Source organism: Aedes aegypti, chromosome 1, assembly GCF_002204515.2.
Source record: "Aedes aegypti strain LVP_AGWG chromosome 1, AaegL5.0 Primary Assembly, whole genome shotgun sequence".
Lineage (NCBI taxonomy): Eukaryota > Metazoa > Arthropoda > Insecta > Diptera > Culicidae > Aedes > Aedes aegypti.
Window position 1 is genome coordinate 257,146,098 of NC_035107.1, and position 24,394 is coordinate 257,170,491.

Here is a 24,394-nt window from a genome sequence, read left to right on the forward strand (position 1 = left end):
GATTCAGAAAAGGCAAATCTACTCTAAACGCCATCCATTCGGTCGTTCAGACAGCTGAGGTGACAATCAAGCATAAAAGGAGCGGCATCCGTTACTACGCGGTTGTCACTCTGGATGTGAAGAATGCGTTCAACAGCTCAAGCTGGGAAGCAATAGCACACGTGCTTCACCGCCTCAAGGTACCGGTGCAGTTGTGTAAGTTTCTAGAAAGCTATTTTGATGGTAGGATTCTACTGTATGACACAGAGGAGGGGCAGAAAAGCGTTCGAATTACCGCGGGAGTACCTCAAGGTTCAATCCTGGGCCCGCTGTTATGGAATGCGATGTACGATGACGTACCCTTCCGCCGGGTGTTAAGTTGGTTGGCTTCGCCGACGATATCACCCTAGTGGTCTATGGTGAATCGATGGAGGAAGTAGAGTTGACCGCAGCTCACTCTATTTCCATAGTTGAGGAATGGACAAAGTCACAAGACTGAGGTGGTGGTGGTCAACAACCACAAGTCCGAGCAACGGGCGCTTATCTCGGTACGTGATTGCACCATAGAGTCCAAGCGATGCCACGTTAAACATGCCTTTTAAAGGGCATCTACGGCTATAGCGGCGCTTTCGAGGATGATATCTAACAGCTCTGCTATAATTGCCAGCAAACGCAAGCTACTGGCAAGCGTGGCGCTATCCATACTAAGGTATGGAGGACCAATCTGGTCAAAAGCGCTTAGAACGAGAAGAAACCTAGAGCGCTTGGAAAGCACATACAGGATAATGTGTTTAAGAGTAGCAAGTGCATACCGGACGGTATCTAAAGAAGCCGTGTGCATCTTAGCCGGAATTACGCCCATCGGGCTCATCATCAAAGAAGATGTTCAATGCTTCAACCAAAGGGGTACCAGAGGAGTCCGCGACTCGTGTAAAGAGGAAACGCTCAGAAGCTGGCAGCAGGAATGGGATAACTCCACTAAGGGTAGATGGATCCATCGGCTAATACCAAATGTGTCAGATTGGTATGGTAGAAACCATGGGGAAGTGAACTTCCACCTGACACAGTTTCTGTCAGGACATGGTTGCTATAGACAGTACCTGCATAGGTTCGGGCACTCAGAATCTCATGCGTGCCCCAATTGTGCTGGTGTGGAGGACACAGCGGAGCATGTCGTGTTCGATTGCCTCCGTTTCATTGTTGTGAGAGGTCGCATGCGGAGGGGATACGTCCCGTTGTGCTGGCCTCTTCCCGAAGAAATACCGTAAGGTGGTTCCGGGGAGATAAGGGTCAGAGGCCAAGGGTAATGTCGATGCACTATACACCACTTAAGCAATTCTTTTAGATTTACCCAAGTACAGTGCACAGGCTGGTTTTAGCGGGTCGTCGTTGGTGCGTCATCCCCGCATTCCCGAGTTACTTTCTCAGGGGATCTGTTTGCAGATTTCCCCCATGTAAAAAAAACAAAAAAAAACAAAGGATATTTTTACGAAGATAGCCAATTGTCGGTATTTTAGCCACATTGTTTTATACGATGCTTCTCTTCAGGCTTCCGCGGCGAGGGTAGTCAGCAGCTTCTAGCCATTAACACCCACAAAGGCCTATATCAGTTCACCAGACTATCACCCGGTGTAAAATCGGTCCAGGGCGCCTTCAAACAAATAATGGATACAATGTTCGCTGGACTCATGCTCACTGTTGGTTATTGAGATGACGTTCTAGTCGGAGGACGCACCAAAACAGAACATCAACAAAATCTCCAAAAAGTTCTCGCTCGTTTACAAATATTTAGATTAACGGTGCTCATTGTAAATGTACCTTCAGTATGCATTAGGTGAATTAGATTGAAGGTACATTGTAAATATACCTTCAGTATGCATTAGGTGAAGTACCTAGGCCATGTTTTAGGTCAGGCCTGCCCAACCTTTTCGGCTAAATGGTTGTCGCGTTCGCAATAGTAGTCTGATCTGAGAAATTTGTACCTCAAATGAAAGCTTGGTATTACACCTGACTAATCCATGCATACAAATTGAACTTTATATCAAACTCTTCGTTACAGACGCAGTTAAGCCAAAAAATTCGTGCGGCCCGCGGGCAGATTGATTTTATCTTTTGTCTGCATCGCTATCAAAGAGTTTAATATAAATTTGATTTTTTATACATGGTTCGATCAGACATAATACCAAGCTTTTATTTGAGGTACAAATATCTCAGATCGGACTACTATAGCGAACGCGGCAACCATTTGTGTCAAAAAAGGGCCGAAAAGGTTGGGCAGGCCTGCCATAGGTGATGTTTATTTGTGGCTTCATTGCATTTTGAAATGTTAAATTTATGTCATATTGTACATGCATAAAGCATAAAAATGGGGACGGACCTGGTGTAATGGTTAGAACACACGCCTCTCACGCCGAGGACCAGGGATCGAATCCCATCCCCGAGATAGTCATTAAAAATTTCAGTGACGACTTCCTTCGGAAGGGAAGTAAAGCCGTTGGTCCCGAGATGAACTAGCCCAGGGCTAAAAATCTCGTTAATAAAGATAGAAAAAAAAAAAGCATAAAAATGTGTTTTTTGTTAAGATCAAAAAATAGAAACACAAATAAATATTATATTTCTAAGATCCATTGTATGTTTGTCGTTGGATGTCAACACTTGGTTTTGAACTTATTTGGCCATCTGTTTTTTTTAATATGATTCATATATACACCATTAAGACTATTTTCTTTGCCGGGTTTCGAATCTAAAATAATTATGAGATGTTTTCGATGACCCACCGTGCCTATCCTCCAGACCATGATTGCTGCATGTATTGTGTATCTTAAACAGACGTGAATCGCAAGTCAGTCCCATCTGTAAAAAGTAGGCATTGAGAAAAAGGGCTATGAAGTTTTTAAATTCATTTTCCATACGAATATTCAAAAAATTCCAAAGGATTGGAATATGTTCGACTACTGATGAAACTTTCACAATTTGCTTTTCATTATGATATCTTTTCGTGAAAAATATAAAGATGATCAAAATACGATTCATTTGTGTGTTACACGGTGCGAATTGTAAATTTGTAGTGGGACTGTTACTTTCTATTATGGGACAATTTGACTTGCCCTTTTTTCCTTTTTTTTTTCGAACAAATCCTAATATCTCCTAAGTGCAGCTGAAAGAGCTTTGGAAGATATGTTGAAAACTGAACTTAACTCAATTTGGACGAAAATGCAGATGGGACTGACTTCCGATTCACGGCAGTAAAGCAGCGCACATTCGTTATGCCACTTGTAAATATTGCGCATTTTGCCTCAAATCGGACTATCACAAAAGTTGATGCAGAAAAAGCGTGATAAAAGTGTACTTTTCCATCGGATCATCTCAACGTATTTGGTGTACTTGAACTAAAAAGAAAATGTGCACCAAAGACACCATCATGATTTAACGTAATACTGAGCTGCTATCACACTTTGAAGAATCGTTAATAAAGTTATGTTTTAAATCCTAATTACGTGTCGCGTCCCTAGCAATATCACGTATCGCGACAAAATGAACTAAAGGATATTTAAAGTATATAAAAAAATAATATTAGCTTATACTTGAATGAACTTAATACGCTTATTTTTCACTGAAGGTAAATATTGCACATGATAACAGACATTCAGAAAAGACCCGTTCTTCGCAAGTTAGACTAAAGATGATTAATATGAACTTTGTCATTTCTGGGTTAAACTCCTTAAGGGCTGTCCATAAACCACGTGGTTGTCTATGAGGAGGGTAGGGTCTGGTCATTAGCCATGGTCCAATCAAATTTTAAAACTTTCATATGGATTTTGATAGAGGGGATAGGCTGAAAACCCAAAAACACATATAACACATGGTTTTAGGACACCCCGTAAAAGAGATTAAGATGCCTTCTGGATCACACATGATTGGAAAACACGCTTCTATTTTTTAAGTATGGGTCCTATTATTGTTCACCGCCAAAAAAAAACTTCGATTATGTCAACGATATGTGACTCTCACGAATTTCAGGGAATGTGGGGGTTGGAGGAAGAAAACAAAAAAAAAAAACACTTTTTTACCTATCATCGTAAAGTACTGAATCGTATTTGGTGCCTTCGGAAGAGAAACAGTGTGCACGCTTTCTACAACCGGGACAGGCGCAGGAACTTACCTTTTTGTTGTAGGTATAGTAGTTGAACGTTTTGAGATACGTCCCCAACGACAGGATGTTACATTTGGGACACAGCTCGTTCGACTTGAGCTGCATCAGCTCCAAGATGTAGAGGAAGTCCTCCGCAACGTAGTGGTCCTCCTCCAGGAAGACCACCAGACCTGTCAGGGAGTAATAGAATCTATATTTGGTCAATGTACACATGAAGAAGAGACATTATTACCCGTGTGATATTTGGTAGTTTCTAGCTGATCAAACACCCGGTTCGCCTTCCACCACCAGTGGTGTTTGGTTTGAGTGAATTTGGCCTCCCGATAGTGGCCGTACAGATCGGGATGTAACGCGTTGTTACATTTCCGTAATAGTGCTCTGGAAAGAGAGTGCAATTATTCGGTTGGTAAAACTGAAACAACGAAAATTCAACATTTGCACTTTCGAAAGTTGAAAATGACTTGTTACAAAATTAAGTAATTAACGATTTTAACAGTCGCTAATTCAATGTAGTGTTTGGACGTCTATTGCAAATTAGCTATCAATAGATTAAATGAAGTCTAAATTATTGTGCATTTGGTAGAGTTTATGCATACACGTTGAACACGCTGCATTGTTTTACTTAAATTTCGTGCGCTTTTTGAATAGCGCCCAAACCGTTGATATTAGCGATATAGTTTGTACGAAAAAGTTTTTTGGGTATATAAAAACGCACCTTTCGATGCAACAAGTTTTTGATCAATCTACCTTGCAGTGAGATAGAAACATTATTTTTTCATAACATTCAGATAGACATATGATGTCTTCGATAAAGTTGCAGAAGTGGCCATTTGACAACGCTTTGTTGATGACACGATTTTTCTATAGGTTATTATTTTTAGATACATGCCGTTGTTGTATGAGAATGACTCCTAGAAATCGTTTTTTATCATCCTTTTGAATAAATGACTCCGAATAAAATTCAACAAAATCCTCTCGGTTGAGGATCTCTCTAGCTCTAATAGAATGCGATGGAAAAATGATGTAAACGCACATAGAATTAAATACCAACTAAAACTCAATTTCAAACATCACTCATGATTTCAATTGAATTTCCACATTCTCCCAACCACGTGCGAACCCGGCATAAATTGCATGAGAATCCTCAGTCGCTTAGTCATGGTTAATAAATTCCGCTGCATTTCCCATTCCCATTTCGCATCGGAGTCGATACCTAATAGTGGCATGATGGTATTCGGTTGATTTTGTTTTGTTTGTTTTGGGGTTCACATTTTCCCGTCCACCCTTTGGACAGATATGATCCAATGGCCTGTGCGAAATGGCTACGGGTGGAAAATCAATTTAAAAATATCTTCCTTTCTTCTCGTATACAGTGATTGATGAAATTTCAAGACTACCCCACCAAACATTTGTATTTACACTGAGTTTTTTTTGTATTTTTAGCATACTGCTATTGTGATTTTGCGTTTATAGTACCATTCAACCTTACAAATACTTTTAATTTTACGAATAACTTGCAATACTACCCTCTGAGCACAATCTCAATAGAGAATAAAAAAGGAGATTTGAGTACCTACCTTGTACCTTTTAATTAAGCCCTAATTGTTTATATTTGTTACCGTCAAGACCTTAAATCCCATGTTTGCTGTGTAAATAGGTGTTTATCTTATAATTTAATACTTAATAGTATAGTAATAGTAAAATAAATGTTTAAAATTAATTTAAAATACATTGAAAAGTTGTAATAAATAAATAACTTAAAATCATGCACACTCAAAAGTTCAAAAAGACGAATCTAGGGAACAAAATTTGTTAAAACACTCTTACATAACACTATACCCCTCGTACTCACTGCTAAACAGCAAAACGGGCTGCCACATACAATTAAAGGGACCAAGGAGAGAAATTGAGACAAACATGCTGAATTGGGGTAAATGAGAGGTATCTGGCTATTGCTTGATAAGCCAAAGATTCTTTCTACTTTACCTCTTGAGCGAGTCGGAATCTATTTCGTTACGATAAAATCAAAGCCGTGATATAGTGTAATTTTGACTTAGAGTCTACTGCAAGCGAATCAGGTATGAACATAGAAACTAAAATAGCCCAGGTACCCTCTAATGAAGCCGTATTGTGGAATTCTTGTTCCGGCCCAACGACACACTATACAGACACACATACATGTAAGTCAAGAAATAAAAGGTTGAATGATAATTTCCACTTCATTCAGATTAATTGCGTAGGAAAGAACTCCTGAATAGCCAAAATACGCCGACTCTGAGAGAAAGGACACAGGCCCTAGCTTGCCGGCATACAGAGATACAAACGGGTCCCTCTGACCTGCGAGTAACATATTTGACAGATATGCGTATTTCGACTACCACTTGTAGTCTTCTTCAGTATCAGTTTCTCGTATCCACAGTGGATACAAGTAACTGACACTGAAGAAGGCTACAAGTGGTAATCAATTAGGGTAGAATTAAAAGTTACAAGACACTCTAATTTACTGTTTAATCTCTACTATTGTTATGTTCTTTCTTAGAAATGAATAATAAAATTGATTGATAGACTCAAACCACGATGGTAATTTGCTAAAAATATAGCAATTTAGCACTTATTGAAAACTTGAATGAGGTGTTCTTAATGTTTTGTCCGTCGCTGTAAAGTTAATTGAACATGTTTTCTGCTACAAACGCATCTACAGAACTGCTTCAATCTGAGAAATCCAGAAAGTTTTAAAGACGGAGCGGAAAGGTGGACAGTCCTCTCCGTCCGTCGTCGGTAATAATGATCATCATAATGTGCTCTGGGCTTCCCCAGGTTTATCTCCCGGAAGAAAACCGTAGCCGTAGTAGTGGGACTGACTTTTTCCTGTCCATGGAAGATAATGGGGTGTAAAGTTCTGCTCCTTTTGCCGGTACCCTGTTATCAAGTCCCGGTCGGCGACGGGAAATAGTGAGACAGAGAAAAGGCAAGAAAATTATGGAATTGAATGCTTTTTCTGCACTATAAAAGCGTGACTACGACCGTTGGTCTATTTTGTTTCAGTTTGTTTGATGTTACTATTATAAGGGCAAATCCGCTCTAAAGGCAGGCAATTATGGGGGAAACTGGAATGGACAAATGCTAATGGGTTCCCTGGGGCTATCTGTTCGTTTTGGAGAATGGATTTTGATGGGCTTTTTCTTGGAGTTATGGCTTACGTTATCTTAATCGTAGCCTTTGGCAAAGTTGTGATAGAACTTACTTTTTGAAATTCCTGACATGATCAGTACTGTTGAAATTTCCATAAGCGAATCTGTATCGACTTTTACATTGAGCTTATAATGGCAGCAGTATTCTTACAAAGTAAGGATTGCAAGTATAGAAAGTAGCAGAAATGTCCCAGAAAAATGTTTTCTGATTTTGATTTTTTTACTGAACAATTGAATCAAATGATTTATGCAGTGTTCAAAAATAACGCAATGGCTAAAAGAGTCGAAGTTGATGATAGTTTTCCTAATAACAATTCTTATTGGATTATGTTTCTCTAATGGATCTAAAAATATTTGTAATTCAAACATTTTTGAGTTTTGAATTGTTTTACTAAACAGCCGTTAAAGATGAAAACTTGATCAATTGGTCACTACCAGCTTGTGAGCTATTTTGTCTTCAGCACTTTTATTAACCAATAAATGCTCTACAACCAGACATGATTTTATTTTTAGCAACGCCAACAATAACAGGATAAACAAGAAAATATATTTAAAAAATCCTAACACATATTTACAAGGCACAAATCATTTGCCATGTAAACATTGTTAGAATTTTTCACATATCATGGAAAGTTGTTGAGACCGTCACAAAACTATCGAATTATCAGTTTTTATAGAAATTTGTGATAATTTTATGAAACATTGTTTTTTTTTACAAAAATAATTGATCCAAGGCATTTGTTTTGTATATTTTATAACACAAAAAAGTAAACCAAGGATTCAGAAAAGTTAACAGTCATTAAATAAATATATTTTAATACATATTAATATTAAATTCACAGCATATTCTTAAAAAAAAAATCTTGGTCACATTTTACATGAATTCCTAGAACAAAGCAATTGCATCCATTATCTGCAAAAAATAAACTACCCTTGAGCCATCTCAAAACTGTTGAGATACAAAATACTTCTAACAAAAGTAAAATTTGAATTGTTTACGAACTTGTGAAACATTATTGTTATACCTAATGCATTGCACTATAATCATTTTTATTATCAAATCGTATTGCTTTCTCAAAGTGTCCAAACTAGCCTAATTTTTGTTTTTAAGGACACATATGTTTTGCTATTCAAGCATTTATTTATTTCTTGATAGATTTGCTTCATATTTTGCACATTACATATACAACTTAGATATATGCGAAAATTATCGAAATCTATCCATAATTCTTAAAACTACAAATCCTCAAAGTTGAAGAATGTGGAAATAATGTCAAATGAAGCCCCTTTAGACGGTATATTTTTGTCGAATTGGTTTAACAAAATTGATTCGAAAAGAATATAAATATAAAGGATATTCATATTTTTTATTATGTACGATAACAAAAGTTGATTCAATGAATAATCTTAAAGACAGCATTTGTAGTAGGTTTCTCATTAGAGACTTGGTTTCTATTTTAATGCAAATCTCTTAAAAGTTTCTGTTTTCAATAGAAGCTCTACTTTTTAAAGTATATTTTTTACTCATTCTTTTTGCATTGAATCCTGGTGCAAAATTGTATAGCTCCCAAAGAAACCTTGAGATACTATAACGGGCTCAACAGGCTCTTCAAGAATTTGTTCTCAGATTCCCCGAGGAAAAGCATCAGGAATTATGATAGTGATTTTGTTCATAATACCTTCAGGGTCTTCTACAGGGATCTTTTCAGAAAATATTCTAGAAATTTATCTACCAATTCTCCCAGAAACCATTCGAGCGATTTTTCAAAAGATGTTTAGAAGAATTACTACAAAATTTGCTACGAGAAATCCTTGAGAGTTCTAAAGCTACTGACTCCTGTAATTTCCTCAGGTATTGCTTTGTTTTTGTTTTGTTCAAGAATGTCTTTGAATTTTCTCCAGATGTTTTTTTTTAAACTAATCTTTCAACCGAATTCTCCAGTTGTTATTCTCGGAGATTTTCAAAAGATTTCTACAGAATTTCTTCCGAGGAAATCCACAAAGGTTTTGTTCAGAGTGTTCGAACAAAATACCTTAAGGGTTATTTTCGAAACATCCTGCAATAATCTCACTGCGTGTTTATGTTCCTTCAAGAATTCATCCACATTTTCTCACATAAATCCAAAATTCTTTAAAGAGTTCTTCGAAAAAAAAAAACATTTTTTTTTTTTGGCTAGCATTTCATCCAAATGTCACTTTTGCAGTATTGCCAAACATTTTTTTAAACAATTTAACACAAATTTATCCTACATCAATTTTTCCAAAAATTCCTCCGATCAGATTTTTATGAAGATTCTGTCCAAGGTTTTTCGAGAAATTTATTTGGAAGATCCTGTTGAAAAATATCCCGAGATTTTTTTCGATTATCTTTGCAAATTATTTAGGAAATCTTCTTGAACTTCCTCAAGAGTCCCGGAGTTATTTAAGAAATCCTTGTAAATTGAGGGTGACTTTAAAACTAACCCAAGTTTTATCAGAGGTTACTCTAGAATTTTCTTTAAAAATATTCCACGGAGTTATTTATCAGAAAAAAAATCCTTTATTGTCCTGTATTAATTTCTGGAATAAAACTTTCAAAACTTTCTGGAAAAAATAAAAAAAAAAAGCTGAAGGAACTTTTATAGAACTTTTAAAGGTATCTCTGTAGCAATTGTAGAAGGCATCTTTTATCATTTGTTGAAATCGTATATACATCTTGAAAGGCAGGGAACGGGAATCCCTAGAAATTTCCGGAAAAATAATGTATTGGATTTTAAAAGACGTTTTGACGTGTTTTTTTCCAAAGAATTCAGATGATTTGTGAAATAATCATTGGATAAAATCCATATCTGTTATTCTTCTTAAGAAAATCCAGGTTGAGTTCATGAGGCATCCTAAACAACACTATAGGAGAAATCCTTTAGGAAAATTCGTGGAGAAATTTCAGGAGTAATATTTGACCTGAAAAACATTCTGATGAAATTCCTACAGAAAATTATGGAAAAATACATACAATAAGTATTACTTGCCGTAACCGCACGAGGGATTCTCCTTAAAAAATCTTATATCTAAGAGAAATGTCTCCCTGATGCTATGAATAATCAGACTTTTATCTCCTGGCTCCTATTAGGTTTCATTTTGTTTTCTTGATTCCTGTTTGGTCGCTTTTCGGCCTTTATTATTCCTTCAGGTCTCTTTTTCCTGGCAAGAGGTGTTCAATTTCAATTTCTTAAGACACTCAGTCGCTACCAGCCTTGTAAAGACGAGCAGCTTTCTTAGTTTTGTGGTAACGACTGGCATGAAATTAAGGGGGTTAGAAGCAAAATGGTGTAAGTGACGAAAATGAAATTTTGAAAAAATCTACTTTGAAGTTTTTTCAGCAATTTTTCATTAAAAAACAAGCCAGTTTTCCAAGCATTATGTTATTTTTGCTGTTGAGCGCAAAAATCACCTTAAAATATCTTTAGATCGCCTGGAAACAGTAGAGTTTTCTTAGTTCAACTCAACTCAAAACCGACCAAATTGTCACTTACACTCCTTTGCGTTTGAACTCCTCAAAACACTAAATTTCCAGTCCAGGGTTAATTTTTTCTTATACTTCAATGTATACAAAATATACGCCAACATTTGTCCTACCCATGATTGCAAACTTAAATGCGCCTCTGGCTAGAAGCTTCTGCAGGATTTTTGTCCGGTTTTAAAGCTGGTATTTTCCATTTGTCAGGAAAATATGCCAACTGGCAACATATGTTAAATATATCAACCAAGAATGATAAGCTCACTATGCCCCACCGGCCCCTATACCTTGATTACAGATAGTGGTAGCTTGTAGCTAACTCACTAGAGAGCTGTTTCAACGTGTTCATTTTACCACCCATAAATCCCCATCACCGAACTTACTGTTCCTTCTTGATGTCCCTGGGACAGTCTCCGGGATCCGCACCGGGAAACTCATTCGGATGAGTCTGTATCGAGAAGGGGTAGAAGATCTACAAACAAAAGGAAAACAAAAGCTCCATTAGCTCCATCGGCTACACCTGTTGATTGGATGAGACAAATAAAAACCACCCTCCACGAGAAACACAAAGAAACGAAAAAACAAATAGCAAAGGACACAAATCGAAACCCCTTACCTGCATAACCTTGCAGAAGTCTATGCTCTGCACCAGATCGTTGATATCATCGTCGAAGTGGTCGTGCGAGAAGACCAGCAATGTCCGGGAGATGTCCCTCGCCTGGGCCAGGCTAACGATTAAATGGCGTAAATAGGTTATCCTTTTGTGTACCTGCGGAGGAGCAGATGGGAAGAGACGAGACAAAATGATTAAAAAAAGTGGTACACACCTACATCGGAAATTTGGTATCGACGTTGTGGGGGTTGGCTTGGCGTAGGTTTTTCTTGCTTCCGGAATGACTTTGTGGTTTGCGCTAAAGCCATGCTAAACGTTACGAAGTCGCTCTCCGTTCAGGTGGATGGCAACCGAGAGTTAATAAGCTTTTAATTGCCGGCACCGGAAGGAAGCAGTTGTTGGCGATGGAGGTGTAGGCGAAGTCGTCCCTGCAGGGACGGTGTTGTCATCGAAGTCAGCTTTTATTGGAGTTCCTTACGTAATTAATGGATTTTTGATGGAACTGTAGATTGACTGTGATTCTGTGAAAAAATACCGATGTGTAAGTTGGAAAAGTTGGATAGTTCGTACCGGTTGGATCACAATCTACAAAAACGCTGTCACGGGTCTCCCCAACGTCTTGGACATTTTTTTTACAGACTAAATTTCTTAGGGAATCCTACTATTTCTATGTTTAAAAGCAACTTTGGACACATTTAAATAGTATTCGAGTCCCTTAATATCGTTCGAGCGTAACATCGAAACTGGCCCTACCTTATTTTATGAAATTTTGCTCAGTAATGCAGTTTTGCTATACAGATCGACTGGTGCGCACAGATTTAATGAAGATTTGTTTTCCGATAAAAATGGTCTCAAAAGCACCGTGGCAGAAGAAATGTAAAATGCAAGGGACAACCAATGAGTGATACCGAAGGCCACTGGAGAAATTAATACATTTACAACGATGTTATTGCAGGGTGTTGCTCAGCTCATAAAAGTTTTATGTGTTCATCCTTGGGCGATACGGGCTACCAAGTTACTGCTGCACAGTCGTCGGGAAAGGACTAAAGGAGATTACATCCTGCAACGCAAGCTGCTGCTTAGCTGATGCAGTGCTAAAAACCAATAGGAGTTCACCCAAGTGTGTAAAAGGGTACTTAGCATACAGATTGGATTGTGTCGCTCATGTATATGAGCTTAGCATTACATTGTTTAAGCAGCAGTAGGTCTTTGTTGTAGCAGTTTGATGAAAAAGTGAAATTAAATTTGTTTGTTGAGCTGTAGTTGAGAACAACTTATTGGAACAAATATATTGCATTAGTGTACTGACATGAGAAGTGTCCCTTGGAATCTAAAGTTTCTTGTTGACATCTGTTATTAAACTAACCTGATGCAATAACATGTTTCTTGAACATCAATTTCCTTGAAAAATCTATGAGCATACAGCATCACTAAAAGAAGCTTATCAAAAATAGATATCACCATTCTAGCTGCAGAGCCGCATACCATAGAAGAAGAAGGAGTGTCGTTCCACATGCATGTAGATCCGCTTGACAAGTGAAGTGGCTCTTGTTCCACGTGCCAAAGCCAAAAGGTGTGGTACCATGCCATGCCACCCACTTCGTTACGGTGCTCAACCGCAGCAAGTTAGGTATAGGGACGTGTTGTACGTACAGTGTACCGTGAACGAGTAGACAAGTGCATTGTGCCATTTTATTCACAGTTTGTTGTTTTTACCGGCAGACAGCACATGTGTGGTTGCATTTTGAAAACTGCTTTGGGGACCGCCCATATACCACGTGGACATATGAACCCCGTTTTTGGACCCTTTCACCGTGGACAAGCGTGGAAATCGCATTAATTCCTAACCTCTGCTCCAGAATACAAAGTGTTTTTCCAAAAGTTCAAACTGAGGTGGAATTTTTCCAAGAACGTACGTTTGCCATAAAACCTTTTCTGAATGCAAATGTGTTATCTGTTATGCCAAACGCCTTTGTAAGAATTGTATTTATGCAATAAGACACTCCAGTCTTAAGAAAATCGAACTTGTAGCAAAAAAAAAAAAAACTTTGAATAAAATTTTGAAAATGATTCTGAGGCTTCCTCCCTGGTATAGTACCAATGAGTTACATAGAATATCCAATGTTGAAACATTGGAACAAATGTCAAATACAATCATTAATAATTTCAGGCAAAAATCGTTACAATCTTCTATTGCCACGATTAATGCGTTATATGTTTAGGTTAAGTTAGGTTAAGTATATCAAAAACTTTTTTTTTTTCTCATATAAGCAGGTGAAATCAACTCACCTGTAAAAAAACTGAACTGCTACGGCAAATGAAATGTAATATGTTGTTAACAAAATGTTAATTAAATCTTAAATTTGTTTTACCAAATTAGGATGATAGTGTTGTCAAATAACACAGAACACCTAGATATAAGAAATGAATGTAATATTTGGAATGATACTAATAAAGAAATTAAAAAAAAAAAAAAAAAAAAAAAAAAAAAAAAAAAAAAAAAAAAAAAAAAAAAAAAAAAAAAAAAAAAAAAAAAAAAAACTTTGAGTAAACGTTTTGCAAATTTTCGCCAAACATCGCAAGTGTACAAATCTGAAAAACCAGGCATTAGTTTACGTTGAAAATAAATTTTCTGTGCTCTGCGCTAACCACCAACCCATTCTAAGTTGTTCACGTGGTATAAGGACGGCCCTTCTTTTTCATGTCCAAAGAATATTGTGCTTTTGTGTGGATCTCCGTCAGTCCAGACTAGCAAAATGTATAGAAAACTGTCAGAATAATGAGTGAGGCTCAGAAAATCGATACTTGAAATGTGATCAATTTATACAGGTATTCAGTTTGTAAAGTTTATCAGAGTTTTCCAGAATAATGACCATGAACAAAACAAGACGATTTTACCATAGGATGCTAAACTATCTCACTAAACGTACTTCCCATAAGAATTACTCTCTATAGAGTGTCTGGAGGAATAGTCAACGGATTTTGATAAAATACCTAACCGAATCTAACGGAAAATTTTGTGGTGAAATATTCTATTCTTTGACAGATTTCTCTTAAACTTTTCGGATTTCTCGTAGCGAACTTCGTTTTTTTTAAACGATCTTCTGATATTTCCCACGAGATCTTAAAAGAAAATCATTGAGATTCATGGCGGATTCCTCTAATTGTAGTTCTTTAATTCTGGAAAAAAAATCTGGTTGATATGTTTATTATGAATCTCGACAGATTTGTCATGGGTTTACTGGAGGAAGCATGCCTTAATTTTGGATAGATTCAAACAAAAAACAATCTTGCTGGTGCTAACAAATTCTGAAAAGATTTTGAGTAAATTCTTTTTCTTCTTCCATTTCCTGATATTACGTTCCGACTGGAATAAAGCCGGCTTCTCAGCTTTGTGTTGAACAGTGTTTGGTTGGTGTTTGGTTGCGCACACGCCTGTTGATGTTTATGTGAAAATTACTATGGAAAACGCAAACCCTTTTGTGTTCAGTCCTCTAACTGGTTGCCATAATAATTCAGAGTAAAGTGAACAAACTTTTCTCATGTGAAATCTTCCCAGCTACAACTTTACCGAAGACCACATTCTGATGGGTCGTAATAATAATTTGTATAACAAAGTATAAATCATGCTGAGATGATCATTCAATTACTTTCAGAGCATCTCTGTTTTTTTTTTGCTGTGAAACACGGCAAAAACAAGACAAGGCAGTCTCTTTACTTATGTAAACCATAATAAAAATAGTTTAAACATAGGGGAGCCAAAATTTCAAAATTTGCGTCGCTTTATTGAGCACAGCTCTCTATTTGTCTAAGTTGTCATTTTCGCTTTCAAACTGCATAGCAAGTAGATGAACTCTTTCGCGATGAGTTAGGGAAGATTCAAGTATTACGCCCATCGTTTTTCAGGATTTCTTCCCCCTTCCCCTCTGAACCGTTTTTTGCACTACCTAACACATTTGCCCATAACTGCATATTTGTAACATTCGACAAAAGTAGGCATTGACTAAATGGACTTGGTATGTGCATGTGATGGCAGTATGGAAAGGAACTAAAATTCCCAAATATTACCAAGAACTCAAAAGTGCTTCTTTGAGGCTGAAGTTTTGTACAGCTAATATTGCGTATTGGGTGATTAGTCAGAAAAAAAATTCTAATAGAAATTTTATTGCTACTACTTTACGATGCTCATGTATAATCTCTATGTGACTGTTATGCGGTTACAATTAGCAATGTGACAAAACAACATGGATTTTTTTTTCGATTTTTTTCAGAACTATCTCACAGATTTGAATAAGTGGATAGAAAGTATTTATCATTTGATAACTTTTCACGGTTTTAATCTCTTTCATCACCGGAATTAACATTTGATGCTCTTTAAAAGTTTTGATTTTTCTAGAAACGCTTGATAAGATTTTATTTTGATTTTTTTTTTCAACTCAGAAAACTGCTTGTCGCGAAACCGATTTCTCTTACGTTTTAAGACGGTTCAAAAGTTTAAAACCGTCATCTTTAAAAATACATTCGAACTTTACTTCACATTATGGTATTGCAATGCCTCTCACTTCAATTTTTTTTTTGACTTTCAAGAGCATTGTTGATATAAAATTTCGTTTGCAAAATTATGTTCACATCCAGATAACCATCGATGCATGCGTTATTACTTATAAGTACCGTAATCCGGGGTAACATTGATCAGCGGGGTAACATTGATCGGCATGACCCTTCTCATTAAAAGATCGATTCATCATTTTTTTTATGGAATATTTTCATGCACCATTCATGCCTCTCCTTCTTACATTCATAAGGTAATAAAAACTAAGGTTTTTGCAAAAATCGCATTTCGTTCATGCGTAAATTTGTCAACTTTTTGAATAAATCATTTTTATCATTATGGATGACACTACCGAAGATTCATATCTCACATAGCGTTGGGCAAATTTGTCTAAGACATCGATGTTACTGAATCGATTCACATTTGAATGGCCGAATTGATTCACCGATATAATCGAATCCTTTGAATCGATGTTCTTGAATCGATTCGAATCGAATTCATACCAAATATTATGGAGTTTTAAATGAGACCAAATGCATTTGCTTTCGTTTTTAACATCCTTAAATTAAATCAGTTTTGAAATTCCATTGAAAAGATTTACTACAGCAAGACTAGTTCAAAATTTGATTTCTTTTCCATCAGCTTGTTATAAAATATGCATCTAATTCAACAAAATGAATCGAATCAAAAAATCGAATGAAGATAATCGATTCACCCGATTTCAAATGCCCCAAACATCGATTCAAAAAATCGATTAATTGGAATGAAAACATAGATTTTTGGAACATCGATTCAAAATCGCCCAACGCTAGTCTCACATGAGTTCTGCAACTGGTATGAGCATAGAAAATGCGGTTGTTACTTAAAATGACATCGCCGAAAACGTTTCCGTTGTCAAATCTCTTATAAGTTTATTCAGTTAAGCAACATTAACGAACTACTAAAGAATTTCTTAGAAAATTGCCTACCTTTAGGCTCATTCCGTGGTTCAAAGAGTTTTTGTTTTTGAAATTACTCAAAAAGTAAATGACTTGTGAGAGTTTGGTCTTCATATTTGGCTTCAAAGGCCATGATTTAAGTAAGAAACGACATTTTCAACATTACCGAATGCCACATTTGCATTTTCAAATGAACAGTTTAAAAAACATCCCAAAAACTGATCAATGTTACCCCGGATTACGGTATTCCAGTTAGCTTTTAAACAATCGGAAACTGATGTAGTAGGCAGGCACTCCTACAAATAATTTCTGCAATCCACCATAGATCTTAATGGTGAACTCGTCAATGTATTTCTGCTATATTCCTTTGAAGGAGTCCACTAACAATTGATCCAGAAATGTACAGTCGTCTCTCCACATCTCGATATCGAAGGGACCATCGAGATAGGGAGAGATCGAGACAAAGAACTAATTTTGGATGAATACTAGATTGAAAAACTCTTCGTTGCCAGGAAAGTAATACACAAACACACACACACACACACACACACAAATATCGAGATATGGAGAGTGAAAATGTATGCAGACTGAAGGGACTTATGAAATCATCGACATAGGGAGAGATATCGAGATGTAGAACATCGAGATGTGGAGAGTCGACTGTAGAATCTTTGCAAGAGGTCGACAAGGAACTTCTATGCACGATCTTGACAAAATCCAACAATAAGTACGATAAACCACTTGGGCACTATCATCATTCACATTTACATTGCATTTTTTTAATCATACATTTGTCCGAAAAAAACTGTTTAAGAAAATAATAAAGAAAATTTATCAATTCAATGATTCTCTTTAACATGGATTGCTGTTGGCCGAATTGTCTGAAGCTTTGCAACAAGAAGCACTTCAAAACAACGCATATTTTGGCCAAATATGAGCTCAATTGCTTTAAAACCCTTTCCATTTAGTCAAGTATATTCCTAGGAATTAGATGAATATTTCATCGATATATCTCCTAAGCATTTAACCAGAAAACATGAAGTCTGGAGGCTCTGCATTAAGTATTTTAAGTAGTTTGATAATGGGTTTCTAAGAGAATCTTGCCAGGATGCTGTTAAAATTAGGTTTACAAATGGTCGGTGTTCAGACAAACAGGACTAAGTGTTTTCTGTCGGTTTTAGGAAAACGTACGCAAAACATTGAAAATGATAAAATATTATTGCAAAATTTACTGTAATAATGCAAATTATTTATTTTGCATCGACAAAATTGAAACCAATGGGATCCTTAAAATTTCTCTACATGCCCGAAAAATCACCTAGTCCAATCTGTCTGAACACCGACCAAATAATGAACCATTTTTTTTTATTTTGTAGATCACACTGGATAGAATTTGAACGAATGCAAATAAGAGAAAGAAATAATATGGTAACGGTTTAAAATATTTGCAAGATTAAACATGGCTTCGCGCCCCCCCTGAGAACTCATCACGGCCCCTTAGGGGTCCGCGGACCACCTGTTGAGAAGCCTTTAGCTATAGATAAAGCTGACTAGAAAAAATAAGAACAAAACAATTGATTTAAAAAATACCCTGGAGTGCACTCATCAAATAAAATTTTGTCGTTGAAATTGCTTAGGAAAATGCACCATGCACGATATTTGGCGCTTAAATTTTCAATGACAAAAAATTTCATCATATGACTAACTACCACACCGAGTATTCCTAACAAATGTACATTATGTTTAACGATCAACGCTTCGTCATCGTAATCATCGTCATCATCGAAACTTCTAAAGCAGTTTTTCTGTTCAATACTAAAAAAATTGTCGATGAAAATGTGTTCACTGTGTTTCGGTTGGAGAATAGAATACAGTAAACATATTTTCCTGTAAATTTTCTTCGTTTTGAACGAAAAAACTGCTTTTGAAAATTCCGAAATCAATGACGGATTCTGCCCCTTTAAAAGGCTCTACAGACTAGGCAAAAAAATCGTTCTGCTTAGCAACGCATAAAAAGCGCAAGAGGCAGAGCCTGTTTGCAACTTATTTATGTTATAAGAGAATAGCTTACTTGCTGCAAAATACCTAAGAGAAAAAAAGGAAAGCAAAAACATAATCGAGAATCGAACACTGATCGCAAGTTCATAATATTTTCCTATACTTACTACTCCCCTAGCTCTTCGAATAAAATTTCTCGTCAATGCACTACAAAACCGACCACATTACCTAGGAATAAACCTTGCTGCATATTATTTTATTGCACCTTTTAGAACACAAGTTCTTTACTGTAAAAATACTGAAAAAATAGAAGGGTACTGTGCGTTTGTGCCCCTGAAGCTAGGCAAATTTCAAGTCAAAGATAATTTCCGGAATCGGCTATAATGTGGCCACTACATGACGGAATTTTAAGAAAATTGCATCAGTGTTAACCTCTTGAGAAACGATTGAATTGGATAACTATGAGTTTTGCATTTGATTAATCCTACTGATGACCATTTTCGGGTCCCAGGACGCCTCAAACTTGCGATAAAGTGGCCAATTTGTATCTGAATATCTGTGCCAAGCTTATGAAAACGCATTTTAGTGCCCAATTATGTATGATTTCTACTTTTCGAGAATTCAAACGGTTTAGTATCCAACAAATCTATAGGCGGTTCTTCCGGGCATTACGACCGAATGGGCACATCCGGTATATTTTAAACAGGGCATAACTCTTCATTTATAATGTTGAATATCAGATCTTAAAGATCTGCCCTTTTTTACCCGACTTGACCCAGTAACCCTCCAGAATAACTCCGGCCACAGGAATATTTCTGAGTTCCTCTGGCCACTTCTAGAAACAAGATATGTGGCCCAGTGAACTGACAAAAAATCATTTGAATCCGTTATTAATTCGCTGAGCGGTGAGAGTTTCAGTATTTTTGCTTTCGCTCAGGCCTATACGGGTTAACAACAAGAAGATATTGAAATCGTGATAACTTTTTTGTTTTCCAATATTTTTCTATTTCTACTTTACTTCTACTTCTACTTTAAAAATCTGCGTTAATTTTGATCATTGGTCATCTGGATCCGAAGATATTCCGAAATTCATTGGGAGACTGGCGCTCTGCCATCTCCTTCTTCCTGGCGTTACATCTTAACTGGCACTAAGCTTGCTTCTCAGATTAATGTTCTTATGCGCACTTCCACAGTTATTAACTGAGAGCTTTCTCTACCGATTGACCATTTTTGCATGTGTATATCGTGTGGCAGGTACGAAGATACTCTATGCCCTGGGAATCGAGAAAATTCCCATTACGAAAAGATCCTCGACCAGCGGGATTCGAACCCACGACCCTCATCAGCATGTTCATGCTGAATATCTGCGCGTTTACCGCTACGACTATCTGGGCCCTTAGCCATAACCCACGTAAATATCTCAGGCTACAGATTTTTTTTCTCATGTTTGATTAATCGCTTATCGAACCAATACTTTGACATGAATCTGTTGTGAAAAAATGAAGCGGTTTGGTGCAACCGTTTTTAACAAATGCGCATTTATTTTTGTGGCACCATTCTGGTCGTAATAGGATAGTGAAAACTCATTTTGTTATTTTATGAATTCTTGGAGACATCTCAACCAATTTCTATGATTTTTCAGAGTAGCTTCTTATAACCTGACGTTGTTTTAGGTTTTTGATAAATCGACTAAAAATAAAATGGCTACCAAAGAAATTTTGTATGTCGGTTCCCCAAGGGATACCGGAATATCTCATGATTATCAATACCGACGCCGATTCTCATAAAAGAAGAGTTTTTTTAACTTGAGAAAATATGGTCAAAAATATCGAGAAACGAAAAAGTTATCTAGATTTGAATATTTTTCAGTGGTAAAAAAATTATGCTGCTGGTAGAGGGGTTAAAAAATTATCCATAGATTTCTCAGTTCTGAAACAATTTTAGGATTTCCAGGTAGCCCCTCAACGGTCTTATTTTGTTTGATAATCTGAGTCCTGTGCTTCTATCAATAATTCTGAAATAATATAAGTAGTGTTTTCCTTATCGCAGTCTCAATTTGTCTAAATATTCTGCTAGAATTCACCAATTCAGAAAGTAGCTCAGAGTTTCATAATATTCCTTCCGGAAGGCCAAACTATATAGAAACCAAGCTTGAAACCAATTAGGTAAAAATTGAATAAATTTAAAAAAAAACGCTGTAGCAGAATTGCTTGAAGTATTTCAGGTCAAATTTCAAAAAGAATTATTTGAGAAATCCTTTGCTAATTATGCTGAAAAAAATCCAGTAATCTAATGGCTAGACGAGACCTGATTCATTGGAATAGTGCAATCTGGTGGTAGTGTTGATTGGAAGTAGCAGTACGTATTGTTTTATGATTTGTGTTTTCAAATTTATGGTTTATTAATAAAAAACCACGTGTTCATAGGTGAGGGGGTATTGACCAAAACCGTGCGGAGCCACAAGGGGAGAGAGGGTCTGAAAAGTCAGAAAAAATGACCACGTTGTTTATGGACGGACCCTTTTGATAGATACTACTTGGGAAGGGTTTCTGACGCTTGAGATTCCTCTAATGGAATTCATGATCTCGTACAGAAAAACAGCAAATTCGGCATTTGTTGTTTGGATAGTTTGATCACTTCGATGGAGTTGTCAAAGTCATCTATTTCATCTATGAAAAAATGTGAGCATTATGAAGAAATGCTCTTCTTTTAATTTCTGACATATTTAGTAATAGTTTCAAAACCTAATTTCTTGAAAAGGAACATTGAATTCAGAGGTTCACCCTTCTATTTGTTCGTAATAGAAACTATGGTTAGAGAAGGAACTTCTAAGAGCTTTTTTCCGCAAGACGGTGTCCAACAAAGATTACCAGTAACAGTTTGTACACGCACAGCTCAAGGCAAAGATGCGTATTAATATAAGATAAATCCATATTTTGTGGAAACAATGGAGGATTTTTATAATGATTTCTCATTCTTAAATTTAACGTCACGCGTTTTTGTGAGGGTCATCATGTACGACTCCTCTCATATTCATAACCATTTACGTTGATCAGTGATGCATTTGAACGCGTTCAGTTCACGTTCCAGTTCAATTTGTTTTTTTTTTTTCTTTATTATTGAGATTTTCAGCCCTGGGCTGGTTCATCTCATAGTTCAATTTGTTGAACGGAGTGATCAAGTAGGCTTGTTCATTGTTCAGTTCAAAAATTTAAACTCTAGTGAGCAGAAAATTGAACGCAGATTGTTCTGATAGAATTCATGTCATCTTACAGTGCTAAAGTTGTTTAAAAGATGCTCAAAGCAAGACATAATATGTTTGTTTATAACTAAATTGGTTTTAGTATTGATTCAGGAAACCTTTTCCTGGTAAAAACCTTAAATCTATGCTTTCATTACCATTGTAGTGCATTGCGATCTGAACGGGGCGTTCGAGAGCAGCAGTGGGCTCCGGCTCGGGAGTTCACTGTCTACTGCGTTCTCGAGCAAAATTTGAACTTGCTCCGTTCAGTTTTGGCTCGCATTCAGTTCACCACTGACGTTGACACTGGACAAAATAAGTCTATAATGTCAAGCACGCTAATTTTAGATTTTATGCAGTAATCTCCAAGGCGGTGCCCTTTGAAATTGAATAAGGAATGGGAGCCTTCAAAGTGTATATTATATGTTGAAGAAGAAAGTTTGCTATAACTACTTTTTTGCCTGAAGTACTATCACCACACGGTAAAACATGCTATTTGGCTTTGCAGCCGATATCGACCTTATTGGAATCGATCGCAGGTCAGTAGAAGAGGCCTTCGTGCCTCTAAAGCGGAAGACAACGGATATGCATGACCATTAATTCTACCAAAACCCAGTACATGGTTGCAGGTAGAGATAAAGGTAGGCCTAGTGGTGTTGGTGCTGAGGCAGTGTTTTGGATATGTACGAAGTTTTTGAATAGTTTGTTATGTTGGAATAGTTGTGATACGTAACAATAACGTTTCCCGTGAAGTGAAAAGATGTTTTGCGGCTGCAAATAGGCCCTTTTACGGACTACGTACCCGCTAAGGTCCCGTAACTTAAAAACCGAAACCAAATTTGTCCTGTATAATACATTGATTCTTCCGGTGGTTCTCTATGGGCACGAAGCGCGAACGTTGAAAGAGGCAGACCGGATAGCCTTCGGTGTTTTCGAGTGTGAAAAACTGCGGACAATACTAGCAGACCCATGAATCACGAGTTATATCCAGTGTATGAAGATGCAAATAGTATTAAGCGTGTAAATACGGCATACTTCAGTAGGCTGGTTATTACTGCGAATGACGGAAGGAAGAATTTGGAAAATAATATTCAGCAGGGGACCAGCTAGAGTCCAGCGACTTCATGGAAGACCACGAATACGCTGACTATACGCAGTAGAAGAGAACCTGGCGACCCAAAAAGTTCGGGCAACTGGAGAAGTATCGCCCAAGACCGACGAAGGTGGAGTTCTACAATATGCCCAGCAATGGCGTGATTCTACGCTGGCTGTAGCCATCAAGGTACATACAAGGTTAGTACTATTTTTATATGTCAAACCATATTAACCTTTTCAAACGCTAATTGTACTCCACATACTAGGGTAGGTGTACCAATTATGGATGCAATATGTCAACAGTAGAAATAAAAATCAAGTTGTAACCGCGTTTCTAAAACGCAAGCATGACTTGTTGGTGTCAATTACTAGTTTAAAGCCTTGCGAATCTGTTGATTTAAACAGTTTTAGTACTAAATTGACTTTAAACTTCTAAAAATGGATTTTAAAAAGCGTTGTCTTTGTACCAATTATGCCAATAGCGTTCCTAGCATTCGACATAAAAGTGTACCAATTATGGACTATCGAATATTTGCACGAAATGAACTCAAACGCCATAAAGAGCGAATGATAATGCAACGCTAATATGTAATGAAGATATCGCTCATAAAATTTTCCAAAAATTTAGGGTTAAATGAATGTTAAATCAATTTTTTGCAATGGGTTCATGAGAGAAAATTAATTTTCGAAAAAGAAGTCAAAATGTAGTGTAAATGCAAATTATGATACAAAACAGCATTAATGATCTCACATTACCTTTCCAGTGCCAATTTTTAACGAAAAAAGAGGAAAAATTCAAAAATCGAGTGTCGCTGAAAACCCCTCTCTATCATGAAATTAGCATCTTCCGCTCGCGAACGTTTTCGAACGTGTGATTGAAAAATCTTAGTAATTGAGTACAAAACATGAAAATAATGCCTTACCGAACCGACCCGTCGTGGAAGTCGCCCGTAAAATAGCTTTACTTCTTTTATTTTACTGATCAAAATATGTAAACAAACCGCCTCCAGAGTATTGCCATAATTGGGCTCTCATACACTCTTTGTACCAGTTATCGACATAGTGGAAATAACACGATTTCCAACTTAAAACAGTAGAATTGATTGCATACCAGCTAAATTTATTCATTTGTTCTCAC

The 24,394-nt window shown here is 36.8% G+C and overlaps 1 protein-coding gene across 11 annotated transcripts in view; it reads right to left on the reverse strand.

Moving 5' to 3' along the window:
- The window catches only part of LOC5567292 (alpha-1,6-mannosyl-glycoprotein 2-beta-N-acetylglucosaminyltransferase), a 318,648-nt gene that overhangs the window by 38,134 nt on the left and 256,120 nt on the right, over nt 1-24,394 (reverse strand). For all 11 annotated transcript variants that reach the window (XM_021837631.1, XM_021837627.1, XM_021837632.1 and 8 more), the window contains 4 exons: nt 11,436-11,588; nt 11,203-11,291; nt 4,365-4,510; nt 4,142-4,302 (listed from right to left, as the gene is read on the reverse strand). In XM_021837631.1, coding sequence (XP_021693323.1) covers nt 4,142-4,302; nt 4,365-4,510; nt 11,203-11,291; nt 11,436-11,588 — 549 coding nt within the window. The remainder of the gene's footprint in view (nt 1-4,141; nt 4,303-4,364; nt 4,511-11,202; nt 11,292-11,435; nt 11,589-24,394) is intronic.